The sequence below is a fragment of the Etheostoma cragini genome, chromosome 5 (genome assembly GCF_013103735.1).
Source record: "Etheostoma cragini isolate CJK2018 chromosome 5, CSU_Ecrag_1.0, whole genome shotgun sequence".
In the NCBI taxonomy this organism is placed as follows: Eukaryota; Metazoa; Chordata; class Actinopteri; order Perciformes; family Percidae; genus Etheostoma; species Etheostoma cragini.
Window position 1 is genome coordinate 16,851,786 of NC_048411.1, and position 20,636 is coordinate 16,872,421.

Genomic DNA, 20,636 nt, shown 5'->3' on the forward strand with positions numbered 1-20,636 from the left:
TAATCAGTTTTTTTATATACAATATCCAAGGACGAAGTAGTTCGGATGAATGGTTCATGAGATTTTTCAAAAAAAAAACACACACACACACACACACACACACACACACACACATTCTCCCTTCTTCCCGATAAATTAGATTAAAACGGCCTCAAGTGGCCGATACTCGGAGTCGGTCACCTCAGAAGCAGAAGCCCCCCTACTGGTGTGGGGGTGTAACGGTTTGGTTTGTAAACTGAATTGAAGAAGTGAATTTTCTTAGTTGTGAAAATCGTTCTATTGATAGATTCTTGTTTTAAGTATTTTCACTAATACAGTTGAAAAACCGAAATCAAGCACAACAGTTGTTTTAAGCTAAATTGATATCACCCTTAAAACAAACAGATACTCTTGCTATGCTGTTTATCTTACTTAGATTTTATAAGTCCAATAGTTTTTGAGTGAATTTAAATCAAACCTTTATGCTACTTACAAAACTCAGATTAACCCAAAAAATTTGTGTACGTGCTCTCTACTGGTCAAATTGTGTTTGTATAGGGGTGGAAGTTTTTAATATTACCGCCTGAAATAACATATCGTTGTGTGTATGGCCTGAGGAATGAATCGGTGGACAAGATTAAGATAATAGAATGGCCGTGAACTGCTGATTGATACCAGAGACAGTTAAAGAAATCGATGCGTTCGAGGCCTCCATGGTGTTCACGTGACTGTTGCCCCTGGCGGCTGTGCCATAACATCCAGTCGCTGTTGTCGAGTAGTCTGCTCGTCCATAGTCTGCTGCTTCGAGTTTAACACCACTATCTAGCAGTAACAACACAATAATGGATTTCAACGTGAAGAGATTTGCGAGCGGTGCAGGAGTGTTCTTCACGCGAGCTGTCCAGGTAATGAAATCCTCGTGCAAACTACTGTTGTTCGGCTCAAACGCTATTCCTTCCATTTTGACAGCCAGCTGTAGGCTACTGACGTTACTGACTACCGTTACAGTGCTTTGTAGTAATTTAAAGGTGTGTAGCGTTAAAGTAGAGCAATGCCTTGCCGAGCTTACGTGACGCCATGAGTATTAGCATAGGAAGTAGATACAATGACTAGATATTCAGCTAAAAGGTAGCCTATGCCGTGGCAATAGTTAGAGCGCACGTAGGAAAGCTCTTTCCAAATGGTATTAATGGCAGTGTTGTTAGCCACTACGGCTATCCTGGTAATGTAACGAATGTTTAGGCCAAGCTATCGTGCCAGTCGCCAGTGTAATTAACCAGATGGACTCAGTCAGTAAGGAAATTGTGACCAATTTAACGTTAATTTATAATAATCTGGACGAGTTAGATAATGGGGAGAGGGGACAAAAATACTGAGTTAAGCAAGGCCATGACGTCATGATGTCGCGTTGATGCTACTCATGGTTGATGCTCTAGATTTTCATAATAATTGATTAAAACCAAAAAGAGAAGAGTTGTGTCTCAGGTGTGTGTGTGTGTGTGTGTGGCCTTAGTTCACAGAGGAGAAGTTGGGCCAGGCGGAGAAGACTGAGTTGGATGCTCACTTCGAGAACCTGATGAGCCGTGCTGACTGCACCAAACACTGGACTGAGAAAATTTATAGACAGACTGAGGTCCTGCTGCAGCCCAATCCAAGTATGTTATCAATATAGCAATCGTATCATTAGAGGTGGGACACATATTCCAGAGAGTACATATTATCTTCAAGCAGAATAACTGCTAGGCTGATGTTTTAGAACTGATGCTGAAAGCAACACAAAGGAACAGTTAGCTCATTTATAATGTACTCTTAGCCTAGTTTATCTTTTTATTCTTTTTAAAAAGAGATACATTATCAGTTATTTGCCATCTTGTTATATATATATATATATATATATATATATATATATATATATATATATATATATATATATATATATATATATATATATATATATATATATATATATATATATATATATTTTGGGAATATTCAAAATTGTGCATTGTGTGTGCATTGTGTGGATCCATTTATGTGCGTTCTCATGCACATGCTCATGCACAGTACAAACAAAACGGGCACTTAGCCATACAATTATTGCTCTGTAGCGGCACCAGTGGTACACCACAGATTTCCTTTTGTAAAATGAGGCCAGCTTGCAAGTGCAAAAAAATACAGGGAAAATAAAAGTGTAGTTAAAAGACTCAAACATGCAAAATAAGTAAGTTTTTCGGAATAGGCACCTCACACCAAATGTCAGTCAGTACACTTATAAACCATTGTGTAAGAATCTGGCATCAGCATATTTGTAATGAAACTTTAATTCATAAAGGTCAAATACCTATTACTTTTATAGTGATATGAAATGACTTACTGGAGTATAGGGAGCTCTAACATGTGACTTTTTGATTCTCCATGCTACAGTTGATCACACCGGTAAGTATTCCGCCTCCCTATTTTAGTGCCGTGCTGTGGAAACCTTTTATGCATCTGAATTTTGAGTACAGAGAAGTAGTTCATAAAAAATGAATGGGACCAAATCAGCACATGATTCTTTTGTATTAAGATTTAAGTCCGCTGCAAAATCAACTATCAGGATGAATCCTGTTCTGGGACAGGTTATTGTAAGTTGGCACAGGCTGTATATGGGTTATTGATAATTAATGCCAAATGCCTTTGTTTGACTGGCCTCTGCCTGACTGTATATTATTTCTAACATGAGGCCATGAAGCTGAAGCATGATATTTGGGTATTCTGTCCATATTCAAAAATAAGAGTATCTACTCCTGGTTTTGCTCGTCAGATTTCAGCTCTTGTTATCAGTTGTCATTGTTAAATCCAGGCCGAATTATACAGTGGAAGTACTCCTCATTCTTTCTAACTCCCAGGTGGCAGGCTTAAATCAAATAATAAGTTTAAATCTAGCGCAATCAATGTTTTCAGTAAGTGGTACCGAGAATAATCACTGCCAAAACTGCCAAAAAATATAAAATAAAACCTCTGGGGCACTCCTTTGGAAATCAATCACTTTCTGACGTCACCCCTTCCAATTTGATCATTTTTTATTTATTTCCTACATGATGACCTATATGAGAAAGTGTTACAACGTGATTTGATTTACCAAATGAACAACCATTCAGGAGACAGTGGCCCTCTAAGCTGACCCATATTGGACAACCCTCATAGACACAGATATCTTCAAAAATAAACATAACAGTATGGTTCAGTTGTTCCAAAATAACTAAATGTTGAAATTCAGTGGATTTTTTTTTGTCCTTAAATCTTAATTAGCAAAAGATGTATATATTTTTTAAATATGTTATAGTGTAGTCACTTCTTAATATTACATGAAGTTATGAAATTCTGAAGCGCCAGATGGTTTGCTAACAGAACTATCTGAGAAGCTGTCAATGGAAACTGTTAAGAGGAGGGCCGGGCACTTTCAAAAAAGTACTTGGCAGGTGATTGGATGAACCATATGTTTATTATATCCACCACTCATGTTTTTGAAATAACGGTCGTGGCCGTCACACACACCTAAACCCCGCCTGTAGCTCCTCACGGGATGCTGATGGGTTTTGTTACCTGTTTCCAGTGAAAAGACTTCTGAGTATGTAGTGAGTAGATCAGCCTAACACGTTACTCCAAAGTGACATAAATAAAAATGTCATTACAGCACTAGTAAGCAACAACGTGTAGTGCAAAGTCATGTGAAGGTGTGAAGATCTTTACTTTTTTTGTGTAGCCACTGGTCAAGGGCTGTTGATGCTTTGCTCATCTCGTTTAGACTTATTTGATGTGTTCTGCCTGTTATGGCTCCAAATCAGCCACGAGTTGATCTAGATGTCTTGGCAAAGTAAATGACGGGACTCTTAGTTTTTCTAAATATTAAAGGTGTTTAAAGTCCATCACTTGGTACAGCAGTTTAGCTCAGAATATGGGCAGAAACACTCCACTCTATCATATTTCACCTTTTCAGAAAGCATGATCAATGAAACCCTCAAAGAGAAATTCAATGAACAAAAATATCTGATGGAACAGAAAGTATTCCAGAAATAGAACAGGATTTCAGTTTTCTGAGAATTTGGCTCCCAGCATTTTTACCATTTACACAGTTCACACTTGTCAATTGTTCATATTTTTCTAACATCACCTAGTTGAACTGTTATGCTCTTCACTCCTGCTACATGTCACAATCTGTCATAGTGTATAGTGATGTCTGTGTTGTTAGAGAATGTGAAACCATATTTGACTTTTTGGGGTGAGTTTTCTTGCATGTTTGTCTTGTCATACATACAGACAGTTTTCCACAAGTACAATTTGACTTTATGAAAGCCATTAGCTGCTTACTGAATATTTTATATTATCATTTTAAGTCTCAGTAATGACCCTTTAATCAGTATTTAAAGTAGAATATATTCTGTTGAGTTAAAGGTATAATATGTAGCGTTTTAAGTAAGGCCCTGATGGGCTCAATAAAGAGAGAGAGAATCACCTCAGGAAGTTCAGGAGTAAATCATTATTTATTGATTGTTTCACAGCGGTTAGGTTCTAACATTTAAAAAAAAATAAAAGCACAAAAAAACGTGGAGGTGCCACATTGCCAGATTTTGGGCGAGTTCAGACCTAAGACGTAACACTGTCTGTGTTACCTGGGAGTAAAAAAATGGGCTGCACAACCTGCACACTTATCAGTTAGTGGTTTACACATCTACATGTGGTCATAAGTGATTGAGAGGAATTACTTTTGTAATAGTTTGTATAATGTTTTAAAGTAATTATGTACATATTATATTTTTTTATATGAAGTCCTATTTCATGTCATTTATTTATGCATAAGGACCGCGCATATTCATCATCATTTATGTAAATGTACCAGTGTTAGCCTTTTCTTTTTTTCCCGGACATTTTTTCACTTTATGTTGACATAAAGCCCTACAAAAGTCAGCAAAAAAGTTCCTTATTAATTATAAAATTTAGCAAAACAATGACATTTGTTACAACAACCTGTTTTACAGCCTGAATATCGAAACTCTCTGCTTCTGTGGGAATTTCAGAGTCTCAAAGTCACTAAATCTGCCATATTCTGCTTTGATGTCGCATTTAGGTTGCATTTGCTACCTAAATTGATATATGGGCATGACCTGAATCTGCCAGGGGCCTTGAGTTTGACACGTGCTATAGTGTATGGGGTGTTTCTTTTCTAATTTAGAGTACAAAATGACAGAGGCTTGACAATACGTCTCTGTTGAGTGTCAGAAGTATTTCATTACTTTTGTGGTAGTTTGTGAAGCAGTCTATAATGTGCCATTTATTATGAGTCTTCTTGTAACCATTGTCAAAAGAAGCAGTTAGTCAAACCATTGGTTTTGTAAAGGACTGTAATCATGTTATTTTGTCCCCTGTTTTCTGTATATAAGTTATTATTTACAATTACTCTTTACAGACAGATTCTGCTGTTGGATACAGATTAATCTCTTATTCTGATTACATAAACACAGCAACCAAAAATGATTTTAATTTTCTTATCACACTGTGTAAACCTGCAATGACTCAAAGTAAAGTTTTCCCTTTCGTGCAGTTACATACAATGCATATTCTAAGCATAATTTAAGCGAAAATAAACATTTGTAATATATCAATATACAGCTGGATACATCTTCGAGTTTTGTTTGTGCAAAACTGTGAGAATGAATCACAGATTTTTATTACTTCAAGCTAACTTGAGTATTTCCATTTTGTGCAATTCTTGCTCTTTTCCCCCACTACAATTCTCAGGAAACTATTGGATGTCTTTTTCTTCTTCTCAGAACAGTATAGAAATGCATAATTACACTTGGCATCAGTAATTTAACACCATTAAAAAGGTAATCCTGCAAAATTAGCATTGTAAAGGTGTTTTTATATTGTTTAATCGCTTTTTCTAATAAATTTAGTGATGTTTTGCCACAAGGGGGCTGAAAAACATCAAAATAGCCAAGCCAGCTTTATAGCACATCTCAGCAACAAGGCAATTCAAAGGGCTTTACATAAAATATCAAAGAGCCATATAAAACAATTTGTTAAAGACCATATAAAAGCAGCTAAAATAGAATTAACAAGATATGGAATACAATAATTAAAGTTTCAATGCAATGTAAGAAATGTAAAATAACTTTAAAATAGCAGCATCAAAAAGAAAAATAATCTACATTGATTTAAAAGAACAGAGTTGCAGTGGACCTGCAGTTTTCTGAGAGTTTAAAAAAAAAAGCTTACATATAAACTTTCACCAGTTTATAGAGTCATGTTCATGTAAACATGTTGGTCTGGTGAATAGTAGTCCATGATGTGCCCTCCTTTCATCTCTGTTTCAGTATGTTATGTTTACCTGCCACCCTGCCACTCATGACAGTGGCTCAGACTCAACTACACATCTGTTAATAATAAATAAAAAGTAAATAAATAAAGCTAGAACATCAAAACAAAGAAAAAGTTTCATAGAGCAGAGATGGGTTCTAATACATCATACACCACTGAGGGGTAGTAAATGAAGTAGTTTTTATTTAATCAGTATGAGGGGTAAATTAACTAAAAGTTTCAAGTACTTCTTTCTTTCCCAGCTATGCCATAAATGTAGCTCTTGATTTTCTCTTTAGGTGCCAGAATTGAAGAGTTTCTCTATGAAAAGTTGGACAGGAAGGCACCATGCAGAATTACCAATGGAGAGCTGCTAGGTCAATATATGCAAGATGCGGCAAAGGAATTTGGCCCTGGAACTCCTTATGGTAAGTATGCATCCACTTAAAAACTCTTTATAACTCTTTTCCCAGCCTGTACAAGCATTTGATCTGGATCAAGAAAAAACTAGGTGCAAATGCATCCAGAACACATTTCAGTTGGAATGAATTCTGAAATGTGTCTGAAAGTGGTCTGGGTCCTATTATTTGGGGATAATGTTGATGTAAATCTAATCTGTACATTGTGACCCCATTCTTACATAGGAATATTCACCTAACAAGTTGAAAGGTCACCTAATACTGCCTCTTCTGGCTTTTCTTAACCCTTGTGTTGACTTTCTGGGTCAACATTGAAAAGTAAATTTTTTTTTTTTTAACACTGATGTTTTTGTCCCTTTTAAAATAAAAACAAAACTCTTCAATGTTTTTGAAGCATTTTTCAATGTCCGCGCTTTTTCCCCACAATACAGTATATACTATACAGTGTACACTAACAGCTACTTATTAACAATATTTTTACACTCCTTTTTGGAATTGATGGTCAATAAACCTCATCTAGCCTATATGAACTTACATCTCCTTTCTATGTTTAAAAAAGCAGAAAGTATGATTTATTTTGACTTAATATTTAAGATCAGTGGATGATGGATAATCCCGGACTGTCAAATATAAGTCATAATAATGCTATAAAAAAATGACAATAGTGAAGTGATCCTTAATTTGACTTGTGAAGAGTGTTTCATGGAACCGTCTGTGTTACTTCTGGGCAATTTGGTTGAAAGAAAACCCAAAATTCTGCTATAGAAACTTTGAAAACGGGTCAAATTTGATCTCAAGACAACAGGATTTAAAAAACAAATATTAATCAGAATAATTTATAATGACAAATAAATTATTCTGATAAATTAATATTTAAAAAAATAAAACAGACTGTCAACCACTTTGTTTTTGTTAATGTGTTTTTGTTCTAATGACTTTAAGTTTCATATCTTAAGTTTGTATTTTTATACATTTATTAGCACTTTAATATATTTGGATGTTCCTCTGTTCTGTTAAAACAATAAAACAAAATAATATATTATTTTAGTGAGAACTCCCAAATGAGTATAAATAACTAAATTTAGAGAAATCAGTTTATGTTTTGTAAAGTTTTTCTGGATTTAAAAAAAAGAAATCTATCGGCATATTGGTTTTTAAATAACCAAATATTTGTATCGTATCGGCCTTAAAAGTCCTTTATCGGTCGAGCTCTAGTTAGCATCTCTTGGAAATTGGGTCTTACAGCTTTTATCAAAATGTTTTACCAAAATTAGAATTTTTCAGCCATTTGTTTACCTGGTTAGAAGATGGCAAACTATGCGGCGGATAGTACCTTTTTATTTCTTGTAGTTATGGTAAATTTGATTAGCCTATTGATGTCTGGATTTGAGATATATATAATTTTTCTTAAGTTTCCTCTTGGCACTTCATGTTTTTCTAATATTTTGTCCACCCCATATTTATCAATGATGTTAAGACTAAAGATAAATGTTAGAAACTCAGTATTTCAGTATCATGCATTGGATTCAACAACAGCACAAACTACAGCTTCCAAAATGACCAGCTGATTCAACATCTGTCTACAATAGTTTCAACAAAAAAGTGCAGTTTATGTTGAGGAACAATATAAATGGCAACTGATACTGATGTGGAGAACTTAACCAACTTTAGGCTAGGATTTATTGTCCTATCCCTGTTGTCTGTCTGAGAGGGATACATTAGGTTTGTATCCCGGTGGGGCTGGAATGTTAAAGATGCTTTGATCAAAGAAATTAACAAAAGGGCACATTATGTTGATCTGGGTCATATTCTCTTCTGATCATTTTTCTCTACATACTAGGGATCAACCGATACAGGGTTTTTAAGGCCAATGCCAATTATTAGTAGTAGGTAAAGTGCTCATATTATGCTCATTTTCAGGTTCTTAATTGTATGTAGAGGTTAAGTCAGAATAGGTTTACATAGTTTAATTTTCAGAAAACACCATATGTTTTTGTTGCACATTGCTTTTTCACTTTGTAAACCTATAACATGCACAAAAAGTTATGTAACACAATAAAGGAAACAGGAAAAGCCAAAAAGCAGAATTTAAGCATTTAAATACAACCAATATGTATTTACATTAAAATACAAACTACATGAAGCAGGTAATTAAAAAAAAAAAAAAAATCCACGCCAAGGGCCAAGGGGGGGTGTCAAACTGTATCAATCACAAGTTAGGCACATGCATTCATTCTCCCTTGTTGGGGAAGAGGCTAAGGAGACGATTTTGGCTTTAGCAGAAAGGGGGGAGGGACTGAGAAGTTGTCGATGTTCAAATTCTTTGGCTAAATCCTGGATCTTAACAATCCTATCTACAGCACCTTTTTAAGTCAGAGTGAAACTGTGAAACAAAGCGGAGGGACATACAGAGCTGTAGCTGAGCCAAAGTAGGACATGTTTTAATTTATTGACTTTATCGGTTAACGGCCTGTTAATAAGCCAGCACCGATAATTGGTCCATCCTACATACTGTAGAATGAGTGAAAAGTGTTATTTACTGGTAGTAAAAATCCCTGACCGTTGTAACTTCTCTCATCTTTACCCGGGGTTCAAAATGAAGTTTTTTTGTCCACCAGCCAAATGACTAGGAAATGTTCAAATTTAACCAACCACTCAGTTGATTGCCATTGTTTGTTTGCTAGTGAGTAAAGCAAATCTATCAACCACTTACATATTTTAAGAGCATTTGGCTAGTAAATGCTACTAATTTTGAACACTGTCCTCGTCTCCCTGGTTTATACAGACATACTTTATCTGTCAGGTCAATGAATCAACTCCCACACAACCGTTAACAGTCATCCATCACTACGAACGCAAATAATAAAGTGCAATTTAATGTGCAACCAACTCATTTTATAAGTGCTGAAACTGTTTGCCTTTCCCCCTGCAATGTAAGAGTCATCACTGCCACCAAGTTTGATGCAGAGTTACAAAATTCCTGTTTACCAAAATTACACACCAAATATTCCCCCATTTACCTCCTCTACTGTCAAATCTAGCCATGAAGACAATGTCTAAAGTCTAGAAGTCAACCTTTCTTTTGAGGAGTTGTGTAAATTATTAATCAGAAGTATTAATTGGGAACTCCTTATGTGGGTAAATACACTCTTTTGTGTCAGTAGACTGTGCAAACTAGAACTATTAAATTAAATCAATAGACAGCATAGCAGGAAATAAAGATATTTATTAATCTTGCCTGGTTATCATGTTTTCTATGCTCCTTCACACTGAACAAGCTGCCTTCAGATATAACACAAAATATGTTTGGGTTGCCTTGACCGCAGGTTTTAATTTTTCTGCACACAGAACATTTTGGCGCCACCCTAAGAGGTTTTAGCCAGTGCCCAAGTAAAATAACCAGCGCCAAAGCGGCTGCCCCTCGAAGCTAAACAAATCCTGCACGTTACGCACTTTCCAGTCAGTCCTCATCAACAATTCCTACACATAAACAGATGTTTATATAAATGGAAAATGCAGTGAAAACACACACCCACTTCACAAATAATTCAGAAGACCAGAAGTACACATAGGCTTCTAGAGCAAGTTGGAAATGGTGAAGTGAAAAAGTAAAAGAATGTTCTTAGGTTGTTGGCAATTTCAGTCAATGTGTTTGATCTATAATATACCAATTAAAAGTGCTTAATTACTTTTGTATCCCCAATAATGTTCTATTAATTTAAATAAAAAGGATACACAATTCTAATGAAGCTGGGACGTTGTGTAAAACGTAAATAAAAACGGAATAGTTTTCAAATCGTTATCAACCTATATTCAAGTGAATAAACCACAAAGACAAGATATTTAATGTTCAAACTGATAAACTTTTGTTTTTTTTTGCAAATCTTCACTCATTTTGAATTTGATGCCTGCAACAAGTTCCAAAACAGTGGGGACGGGCATGTTGAACACTGTGTTACATTACTTTTCCTTTTAACAGCATTCAATAAGCGTTTAGGGAACTGAGGACACTAATTGTTAACACTTTTTAGCTGTTATTCTTTCCCGTGCTTGCTTGATGTGCAACTTCAGTTGCTCAACAGTTTGGGGTCTTTGTTGTTTTATTTTGTGCTTCCTAATGCGTCACACACTTTAAATGGGTGATAGGTCTGGGCTGCAGGCAGGCCAGTCTAGTACCAGCGCTATTTTACTATAAAGCCACACTGTTGTAACAGGGACAGAATGCGGCTTGGCATTGTCTTGCTGAAATGAGCAGGGACGTCGCTGAGAAAGACTTCAATTAGGTGGTAGTTTATGTTGCTCCAAAACCCGTATGTGCCAAAGGACATGACGTCCACTTTTCCCCAAATAAATTTGAAATGTCAACTCATCCGACAGCAGCACACTTTTCCACTTTGCATCAGTCCATTTCAGATGAGCTTGGGCCCAGAGAAGCGGGCAGCTTTGTTGATATATGGCTTTGACTTGGCATTGTAGAGTTTTAACTTGCACATGTAGTGTACTGAAGTGTTTCTAAGCCCACATGGTCATATCCTTTACATAACAGTGTCAGTTTTTAACGCAGTGGCACCAGATGGACTGGCGTTCAATGTCGGCTTTCGGCCTTGATGCTTGATGCAGAGATTTCTCCAGATTCTCTGGAGCTTTTGATGATATTGGGGAATGTAGATGATGAAATCCCTAAATTCCTTGCAATTGTACGTTGTTAAACGGTTTGACTATCTGCTCATGCAGTTGTTCACAAAGAGGGGAACTTCACCTTTCCAAATTACCTGTTCATGGTCCAAACAGGTATTTTTAGAGCATTCCTCAACTTCCCAGCTTTTTTGGAGTGTGTTGCTAATATGTTCAAAATGAGTCAATATTTGCAACAAGAAAGCAATAAAGTGGAGATTGTTTTCTCTCTCAAAACACTACTTAAAGTGACTATAAGTAACTTCTTAATGTTTCTAAAGCTCTGTCATTTTTCATGCAATGATCTTAAATGACCTATAACATCAAAGGAGACTAACAGAAAAAGAACACTATTTTTACATAGTTTTTGTAAGGCCTCTACTTTTAATGTTTTACTTACTTGATTGACTATTTCATTCAAAAGAGTTTATTAGTCAGTCTTTTCTATAGCATACATAAGACGTTTGTGAAATTACAGGTAATTAAGATACAGAAAAGATAAAGCCAGGTAGTTATACCTTTCTTTGTCATTACTTTAAAACAGATTTATAATCTTTAGGAAGGGGTGGTGCTGCTGGTGTAGCAGACAGAGGTATTGTTATAGTGATTAGGGATGTGAACATTATAAAACTGATAAAGAGGGTTGCATATGTCTGTCTTTTTGTAGTGTAGATTTGTTGTAGAGGGGACGTTGTAGATGGCGCTCCCTACAAACATGCCGGAGACGTTTATGCTCAACTTATTGTTTGTTACAGTATATTTGGAACATAGCAAAGGGATTCATAATCTTGTTCACTCCCTCATCTCTCCCTATTTAAAAATAAAATCACAGTACATGACTCTTGACATTTTTTTTTGACAAATTGTTTTCATTTTCTTTTATATTCAAAAATTAACAAAACAAACCGGAGGAAAGCTGGGAGGGAGACAAAACAACAGAAACAGACACAAACTAACACATAAACAGACACACACACACACACACAGACAGACACAAGGGACCAATCACATGCACAGGTTTATCAATTGAATGAAATAATTGAGGGGATGCAAAAAGAAAATCATTAAAATCTGCACCAACAATAAAAAGTCTGTTAACTCCAAAATTTGATTGGTGAGCGTATTATTGAAATTGCCATCAAAAACACAGGGTGCGAAAGCTGACATAAATTGAATTTTTCTGGCACTAAATTCTGTTGGAGATCACAATCCTGCCTGTATCATCTAACCAAGAGGACGTGCACTTTAAGTGGGAGATTCTGTTTGACAACAATGGCCACGCCTTTTGTTTTTGAACTCGCTGAAGAACTCTTGACACTTATGAATCATCATTTTTGTGTATTCACTGACAAGTGTAGAGTTGTACAACTGTTGACTCATTGGAAGTAATGTGCATGTGATGGGGATTTTTGAGAGCAAATTTTCTTTTTTGACACAAATAAAATTGCTGATGTAGCTAAAATAAAGATTGTGTTCTAGTTTTTTTTTTTTTTTGCAAGCTCTCAAATTATATTCTACAAGTGCTCACATATCACATCTACGCGCTCTCACATTTTGCACCATATTTACCTTCATAGCTGGGTTCTCTGTGTGCCGTTGTTATGCCACACTAAAGCGGGATTTATGGTTGTGTGGAGGCTTCACGCAGAGCTTTCGATGTAGTGGCCTGAAGTTTATACCTGTTTATGTGTGGGGAGTGGGTGATAGGGTGAGGGAGAAAGTGAGAGAGTGACGGCGATTGGCTACGGTGCGAGTAGTGACGCTAGAGTCATTGTCAGAGAAACAAAGTGTCTCCCCTGTGTTTTCTGACCACACTGGGAAATCTGTAGCAGGAAAAGTTAACCCTTTCCTTGATTTCATGTTGCTTATTGAGGAGGAGAACCAGGAAATGAGTAGGGGGGAATGCAACGCTACCAACCCACGGCTGAGCGACATACGTCGCCACGACGTGTGCTTACATTTTTCAAGTAGTACACAACAGGTTACGGCGTAGGGTCCAGCGTAGATCCGTGTCTCCACATACCTACGTACGTAGCAACAGTGTAGATTTTATGCAGAAGTATTTGTTAGTTTATTAGTTCAATATTTAGTAGTTTTATTTTTCATGCAGTGTGGATTGCAAAGAGCCACTGGAGCATGGTTCCTGTCTTTTCCCGTGTAGCAGGAAAAGTTAACGCCACCTTGATTTCATGTTGTTTATTGAGAAGGAGAACCAGGAAATGTGTAGGAGGAAATGCGATTCTTCTTCATTTCTCCAGATTTTCTACAAGTAGAATGTAGAGTAGACTCTTGTGTTGAGTATACTCCAGTGCAGTTGCGTACGCTAGAGTAGCTACAACTATACTGTACTTGCGGAAGACGTTTTAAGACCTGGGAAGACAGTAGAATTTAAAATAATGAGTTGATTGTGAATTGATCTAATCTTGATATAATCTAATCTTCTTGCAGGGAGTACCTTGATGGAGGTTGGGGATTGTGAGAGAAGATTAGGAGCAGCAGAGCGGGAGTTCTTCCAGACGTCCGCCATCAGCTTTCTTACCCCCCTCAGGAACTTTCTGGAAGGAGACTGGAGGACCATTTCAGTGAGTCTGAAACACTACATCTGTTCTATTGTTATATTATTAACTAGTATTCCGGCTAATGTTTAAGTTTAAGCTTTCATTTAATTTTGTACAAAGTTGGATCATGCTGACTGTCCTGCAGACAGATCTGTTGGAGCAGTCTCTTAGTCAAGTCAGTTTTGTGATCAAAACTGATCATAGTTTGTCCAAGGCATACATGAAGAAGGCATTGTGCACTCTGCCTGTTTAAGCCTGTTGGCTGCAAAATCTATCAGGAGGATAACTTGGTGTAGACTGCACCGGTTGTTTTCATTTGTCTCGCTACTGACAGCACTACGACGTGAAATCGACCGGAATTCTCCTTTAAGTAAAGGATCTGAATCTGATCTGATCTTCCTCACTGCTGGGCTCAGTTGCTTCTTGATTTTGTCGTTTGCTTGCAGAAAGAACGGCGCCTTCTGGAGAATCTTCGCTTGGACCTGGATGCCTGTAAAACACGTGTGAAGAAGGCCAAGGTGGCTGAGGCTAAGGCTGCGGTGAGTCCTTTTTTGGCTTCCCAACCCGCAGCACAATTCCCCCACCCCCAATGTAATAACAAAAGTTGCGGATTTTGGCATTAATCATAACTAACTCTCTGTGTATTCATAACCCTTGCAGTGCGATGGTGAAGTGAGTATTAAATATAATTATTTAAACTTTCAGTATGATGCACAGGTTGGGTTGTTTTTCCTGTCTAACTTGCTTTGAGTTCATTTTGTGCCATTCTGTTAATAAGACAAGAAACTATTATTCATTGATAAAGATTTTTTTATAAAGCAAAGCAATGGACTGAAAAAACAAGACAAAAATCATTTGGACACATGGCGCAGAAGAAAGGCCCACACAAAACCAATATAGAGCAAAGAGTTAAAACCAATACACCTTGACTTTTCTCAGTTTAAATTACCTTAACATTTGAGTTCTTATGCTCTAGAATCACGGGATCCCTTCCTCTACTATTGCACCATTGGGTTTTGACAGGCCTTAGTGGACAGACGCACGACAGTGGAGATTCATGGTCATGTTTTGGACTAAACACAAGACAAATGACACAAATTGTTTTAATCACAGGATTATGTGCTACAATGATTGGACATCTAACATTACTACATTCAGTATGTGTTTATTCTAAGAACCAGCAGCCAGTTGCATCAGCTTATACTTTCTAAAATTGTTGTGTGTCTAAAATAAAATGTCCTAATTGATAGTAACTTCCCCATTTCACTATGTTCTAGGAATGTTTGTGCCAACGAAACCCCTTCTGCTTCTCTTGAAGTTTGCTTTTAACTGTTAACCAGGATAAAAAAAGTCTGACTCAGAACTTGTTGTATGATGAGAACAAAGTCACACCTTTTGTTGACTGACAGTGTCAGACTTTTTCAACAGATATGCATGTTAGCATGTGCATGATGATTAACTGCTGACTACACTCAAAGCTTGGATCCTCAAAGCTGACAAATCCTAGTGGATTTGTCAGGTAACTAGTTTTAGTGGTGCGGGAGAGGATGTTTGCATTGCATCACCTCTTTGCACCTTTCTATAAGGACTTTAGACACACCTAATCTAAAAGTGTGCTGTCAGGCAGTAACTACAAACCTATCCCATCTTTTCAATTTGCGTAAATAATTCTGGACACATAGTTAACCTTTTAAATTAAGAATGAATTGAAAAGCTTGTATTTGACAATTTTAAATTAAGGAGAAAAACAATAAGCTAAAGGTCATGTTTTAATACTTTTTATTCTGTCTGTAGAAGCCTCTATTAGAAGTGGCCACATGACTGAATACATTAATATCATATTGATGTATTACCTACTGTATTAATATAATGATACTAATGCAGAGATTGACCATTTCACTGTGCTGTGGTGAAGCTTTAAAGTGAAACTCATCCAGATCATGGTTTAATTTCTGTTGTGCTTTCTGATTGTTTTTGTCTGCATTTCTGGCATTTCTAGTGTGTGTTAAAGTACGGTTGCCATGTTTATACTAAATACACAGTTGCCTCAATTCTAATAACCTCTGTTTCCGTAGACGGCTCCAGATTTTCAGGAGACCAGACCCCGCAACTATGTGCTTTCTGCCAGTGCCTCTGCGGTAAGACAAGCATGCCTCACATATTAAATCATCCCTTAAAATAATGAGCACTCAGACACAGTGCTTTTAAACTTAAACGGGCTGTACTTGAAATACTGAGGGGGTTGGGGGTTCTCACAAATACTTATGTTTTGTCACGACCCTCTGCGTTTGATACTGACACGCAAGGCACTTGCATACAGTGCTACGCACGTGTGGCCGGCCCGGCTATCAAAACAAAGAACAGAGAAGCTTGATTTAAACACACACATACACACACACAGAGGGAGTGTGACTTCATTCTCTGCTCAGGAGGCCATTACTGAACTTTACCTTAACATAGCAAATAGTTGTTTATTGTAGAGCTGCAACTAATGTTCACTGTTGATTAATCTGTTAATTTTTTTATTTTTTTAAAAATGGATTAGTTGTTTGTAGGGTTGCATAATTAATTGCAATTTTATCGAAATCGCAATATTGACCATTGCAGTATCCAAATTGCAATTAACAATATTAAACAATATTTCTTTATTTAACAATATTTCTTAAAAGCTAAATATGTCCCCACCGTTCTGAATGAGTACTCTGGTGCTGCAGAGACGTACCAACCTACAAAATCCCAACCTACAGACTAAAGAAAACAATCTTTGTTTTTTGGCAGATCCTCGCAAAAATCTTTTTTTTTTAATTTTACATATATTTTTCAATAGAAATTAGAATAATGATACATAAAGTATAATTCCGTCCAATATCATGAACCATATCAGTCAAAATAATTGCAATTAGATATTTTCATGGTGCAGCCCTAGTTGTTTGGTCTCTAAAATGTCAAAAGATGACGTCCTCAAATGTCTTGTTTTGTCCACAACTCAGATATTCCGTTCACTGTCACAGGGGAGAGAACTAGAACATATTCACATTTAGGAATCTGGAACCATAACATTTTTGTTTGATTCAAATTAATCAATTATCAAATTAGTTAGCGATTGATTTAATAATTGACATTTAATTGTTTAATCTTTGGAGCTATTGTGTACTACTATATTAATGTTTTGATTGTTGAGTACAGAACTTTGACGTTTCTAAACTGAGGTCATTGAGTAGGACAGGGCTGGTTATTACACCAGTCACGTATTGTAAGTAGCTTTGAATCTGGACTTTGTTATTGTTAACGGGCCCTTATTGGTCAGGAGGGGTTTCTGTCTGGGAAGAATGGAGAACACAGGGTTGCATTCCTGCCCTCTGTGTCATGTGTGATTTTATGCTATAATGACACAGCTTGGCATTCCATTGATAGGACAGTGAGTAACCGTCCAGAAGTATGTTGTTCATTAACTTGTCTTAATCTCTGTACTTTTTTTTATTGTTTTAAGGCTTTTATTGTTTTAAACCACATCTTGCATCTCCTTAAACTAGAAAATCCAACTCTTTGCTGCCTTTTGTTGTAATTTTAGTTTTTCGGCAGATTGATTAATCTTATTTGCTGTTAAGCAATCCCTCTTAAAACTTTTTTCAGTGTTTTTCCTGGCTTTGAGGGAACTTACATGTGCATATTTGGCGAGGGGTTCAGGCTTTCTCCCTCAACAATTTGGAAAAAAAGCAATTTCCTCTTTGTGGCTTTGTGGCTTTTTGTGTCTCTGTGTTGTCTCTTTTTGGTTATTGTTGGTGTCTTTGGGGTTGTTTTGCGTTTCTGTGATCGTTGGGCATCTCTTTGTGGTAGTTTTGCGTTTCATTTTGGACCGTAATTACCAAATTTGTGTCTAAGACGTTGGAAAAGCTAGAGCAGATAATAAATAAATAAACAAATAAATAACACTAGCTTGAAGACAAAACTTGTTAAAAAACTAAAAAAAACAATCATTAGATCTAAGAAAAGTCTAAGTTGCATTAATTTGGCTTAGATGCTGCCGAAACTTCTCGGGTGCTGAACCTAAACCTTATATTACCTTAAACCTTATATAACCTTACATTGGGTTGGAAAACCATTTTTTAATTATTACTGAAAAATTGCACATTAGAAGAACTTAACGCCAGCCTGAAAGGCAGTGACTGTCAAATGTTTCAATTCTGTTTCAGCTCTGACCACACCCAGAATCAGTAATGGGTGTGGCTGGGTGTGGTCAGAAGTGTGCTTGGTTGCATGCACCCGACACACAACATTGTTGTCACAGGGTCCTTGGTACACTTACACATTATTGCAGAAAGGTAAAAACTTAAACCCCTAGACATCAGCCAAAAGAAATGGTGCCTTAACAGAGCTAGAACAGATAAGAATTCAAACATTACAAAAGATTCACATATGGAATTGTATTGTAGTGAAACACTTGTTGTACATCACACTAGTCAGAGGTCTTTTGAAATATCCTTGTTATAACTCATTTCTCTCTTCTTATGTTGTATGCTGTGACCTCTCAGCTCTGGAGTGAGGAAGTGGAAAAAGTAAGTACGTCAATGTTGTGGGTTTGAACTTTGTCCCACTTTCTGATCTCCAGGATTTAGCCCTTGGTATTTTCTTCAAATGAACTACATCATACCATCTGTTGTCTAATAGTAGAAGTGCTTATACTTGTTTAATTGGCCACACCAATAGGCAATTGATGTGAATAATGCCTCGTCATTCAATACCCAAATTCAAAAATTAAGGAATAGATCTCATCAGCGTCAGTGAGCCAGTCAGCACGCAGCATGCTTCTACCTAGAAAGGGCACAGAGAAAGGGCTCATGTAGTAGGAGCTGGAATTAATAGTAAGTAATTTGTGCCGTAAAGTGTTATGTTTAAATTTCTTTTGTTATAATGGTTTAATAAATTTATATCAAAAAGTATCGTTTAGGAACTGGTATGGAAGTCATGGTTTTAGTATCAGTACCTATTCCTTTTCCAGACACATTGAATTTTAATTGGGGATTGATTACATAAGCTAATTGCTAAGGGGGTTTCATAAAGTGGTAGACAATCTGCCCAGCTCTTTGTTTGAAGTATATGAGGCCTTGAGTCCCACCCTATGAATCCAACTCCTAACCTATCAACTTTTACTCTTACCCCTCTACTGCACATAGAACAGTACAGTGTGCAAACAGTTCAGTAGCAAAACAACTAAGGTCTTCCCTGATGAATGCTCCTTGATATAGAGTACATGTTACGTGTGTCTTCTGGGAATTCTGCGGAGTGAAATTCTAATACTCTTATTTTTATTGTTTCAGGCTGAACACGAGCTCCGAGTGGCCCAAACAGAGTTTGACCGCCAAGCAGAGGTTACACGACTGCTTTTAGAGGGCATCAGTAGTACACATGTAGGTCAGCCACATACACACACACACACACACACACACACAGTGGGGAGAAAAAGAAAAATCTAATACGGATCAGATATTACATGAATATCACATGCCAGCCTTTCTGTATAATCAGCAGTTCCCAGCCCATATTTTCTAACCCTATCACTAGAATAATGCGTTGAAGATTCCTTTTATAAAGTAAAACATAATCTAAAGTTTGTTGTGCCAGAGCGCACTGAAATTAGTCAACCTCTACCTAACAATATATAGAAAAGTTCAAATTAGCGCCACCATGACCAACTACAACTGTAAAAGGTTACTCACATAGTAATGCATCAGTAATAATAATCCTATGAAATGATATAAAATGTACAGTTCGTAATGTACGTAAGTAAAGGATCTGAGTACTTCTTCATGGAATTTGAATCTGTGTTTCTTTAAGAGGGACTATTGTGTTGCTTTTCTGCAGGTAAACCACTTGCGCTGCCTGCATGAGTTTGTGGAGGCCCAAGCAGCTTACTATAAGCAGTGTCATTTCCACATGCAAGAACTCCAGAAAGAGCTGGCCAGGTGAGACAGGAGATATTGTGGGTGGATGGTGTGATTGCACTGGGTCTAACAGGGGTAGCCTTGTATCTTCATACATTCTTCATATTTATATAGCACCTTTAAAAACTGAGTTTACAAAGTGCTTTGACAGACGAAGCAAGGCATCTAGAGGTCAATGAAACAACAGAGAGCTAAACAGTGGGCCAAACAATAGTGTTGTAACCCTAAAGATCAGGGAGTCACAGTTGATGTGACAAAGAAGAATGGAAAAGCTGGTTACAACAAGTGCAATGCCGCTCCATGGCAACTAAGGTCAATGATAGAATATCCCAAATTAACGTAAATATTTAGCCTTATATATCAGTATCGATTGATATTGTACCATCCAAATATTGCCCAGCCCTGCCAACAATGCACAAAGATGGAGCATTACTGGGGATTGCAGTTATCTTCAGTCAGGATGTCCACGTTGGGGTAACTGAGCAGTGTGTACAGTGAACAAACTGTAAACAACCCAAAGCTGAGCCGTGATGCGGGACAGAACCTCTTTAATGTCTGTCTAAAGTAGCACAGCATTATTACTGTACAATGTTATTATTTTCATTTTTTATATATCTTAATATATGCCTAATTTCACTTTTAATTATATTGAATATGCTTCATCAAGGAAAAAACATTTTGTAATTTATTTGCTTTAATGATCATACGGTACCTAATGATCAGGG

The 20,636-nt window shown here is 36.8% G+C and overlaps 1 protein-coding gene and 2 long non-coding RNA genes across 7 annotated transcripts in view; 2 read left to right on the forward strand and 1 right to left on the reverse strand.

Annotated features, from left to right (window-relative positions):
* Window positions 1-610: 610 nt before the first annotated feature.
* Window positions 611-20,636, forward strand: part of LOC117944865 (endophilin-B2-like) — a 21,678-nt gene continuing 1,652 nt past the window's right edge. For 2 of the 5 annotated variants that reach the window (XM_034872073.1, XM_034872074.1), the window contains exons 1-11: window positions 611-884; window positions 1,493-1,634; window positions 2,404-2,415; window positions 6,618-6,746; window positions 13,860-13,993; window positions 14,416-14,508; window positions 14,630-14,641; window positions 16,045-16,107; window positions 18,502-18,525; window positions 19,288-19,377; window positions 19,832-19,932. In XM_034872073.1, coding sequence (XP_034727964.1) covers window positions 822-884; window positions 1,493-1,634; window positions 2,404-2,415; window positions 6,618-6,746; window positions 13,860-13,993; window positions 14,416-14,508; window positions 14,630-14,641; window positions 16,045-16,107; window positions 18,502-18,525; window positions 19,288-19,377; window positions 19,832-19,932 — 863 coding nt within the window. In that variant the 5' untranslated portion in view covers window positions 611-821. The remainder of the gene's footprint in view (window positions 885-1,492; window positions 1,635-2,403; window positions 2,416-6,617; window positions 6,747-13,859; window positions 13,994-14,415; window positions 14,509-14,629; window positions 14,642-16,044; window positions 16,108-18,501; window positions 18,526-19,287; window positions 19,378-19,831; window positions 19,933-20,636) is intronic. The other 3 variants (XM_034872077.1, XM_034872076.1, XM_034872078.1) reach the window with 3 other exon arrangements.
* LOC117944906 overlaps window positions 8,225-20,636 on the reverse strand; it is a 28,598-nt gene continuing 16,186 nt past the window's right edge. Inside the window, exons 3-4 of the long non-coding RNA XR_004656691.1 lie at window positions 16,383-16,393; window positions 8,225-8,235 (exon numbers count right to left, since the gene is read on the reverse strand). This is a non-coding gene — a long non-coding RNA (uncharacterized LOC117944906). The remainder of the gene's footprint in view (window positions 8,236-16,382; window positions 16,394-20,636) is intronic.
* On the forward strand, window positions 8,990-13,516 carry LOC117944901. Its single transcript, XR_004656686.1, has 3 exons — window positions 8,990-9,108; window positions 11,872-11,877; window positions 13,502-13,516. It is a non-coding gene; the product is annotated as an uncharacterized LOC117944901 (long non-coding RNA).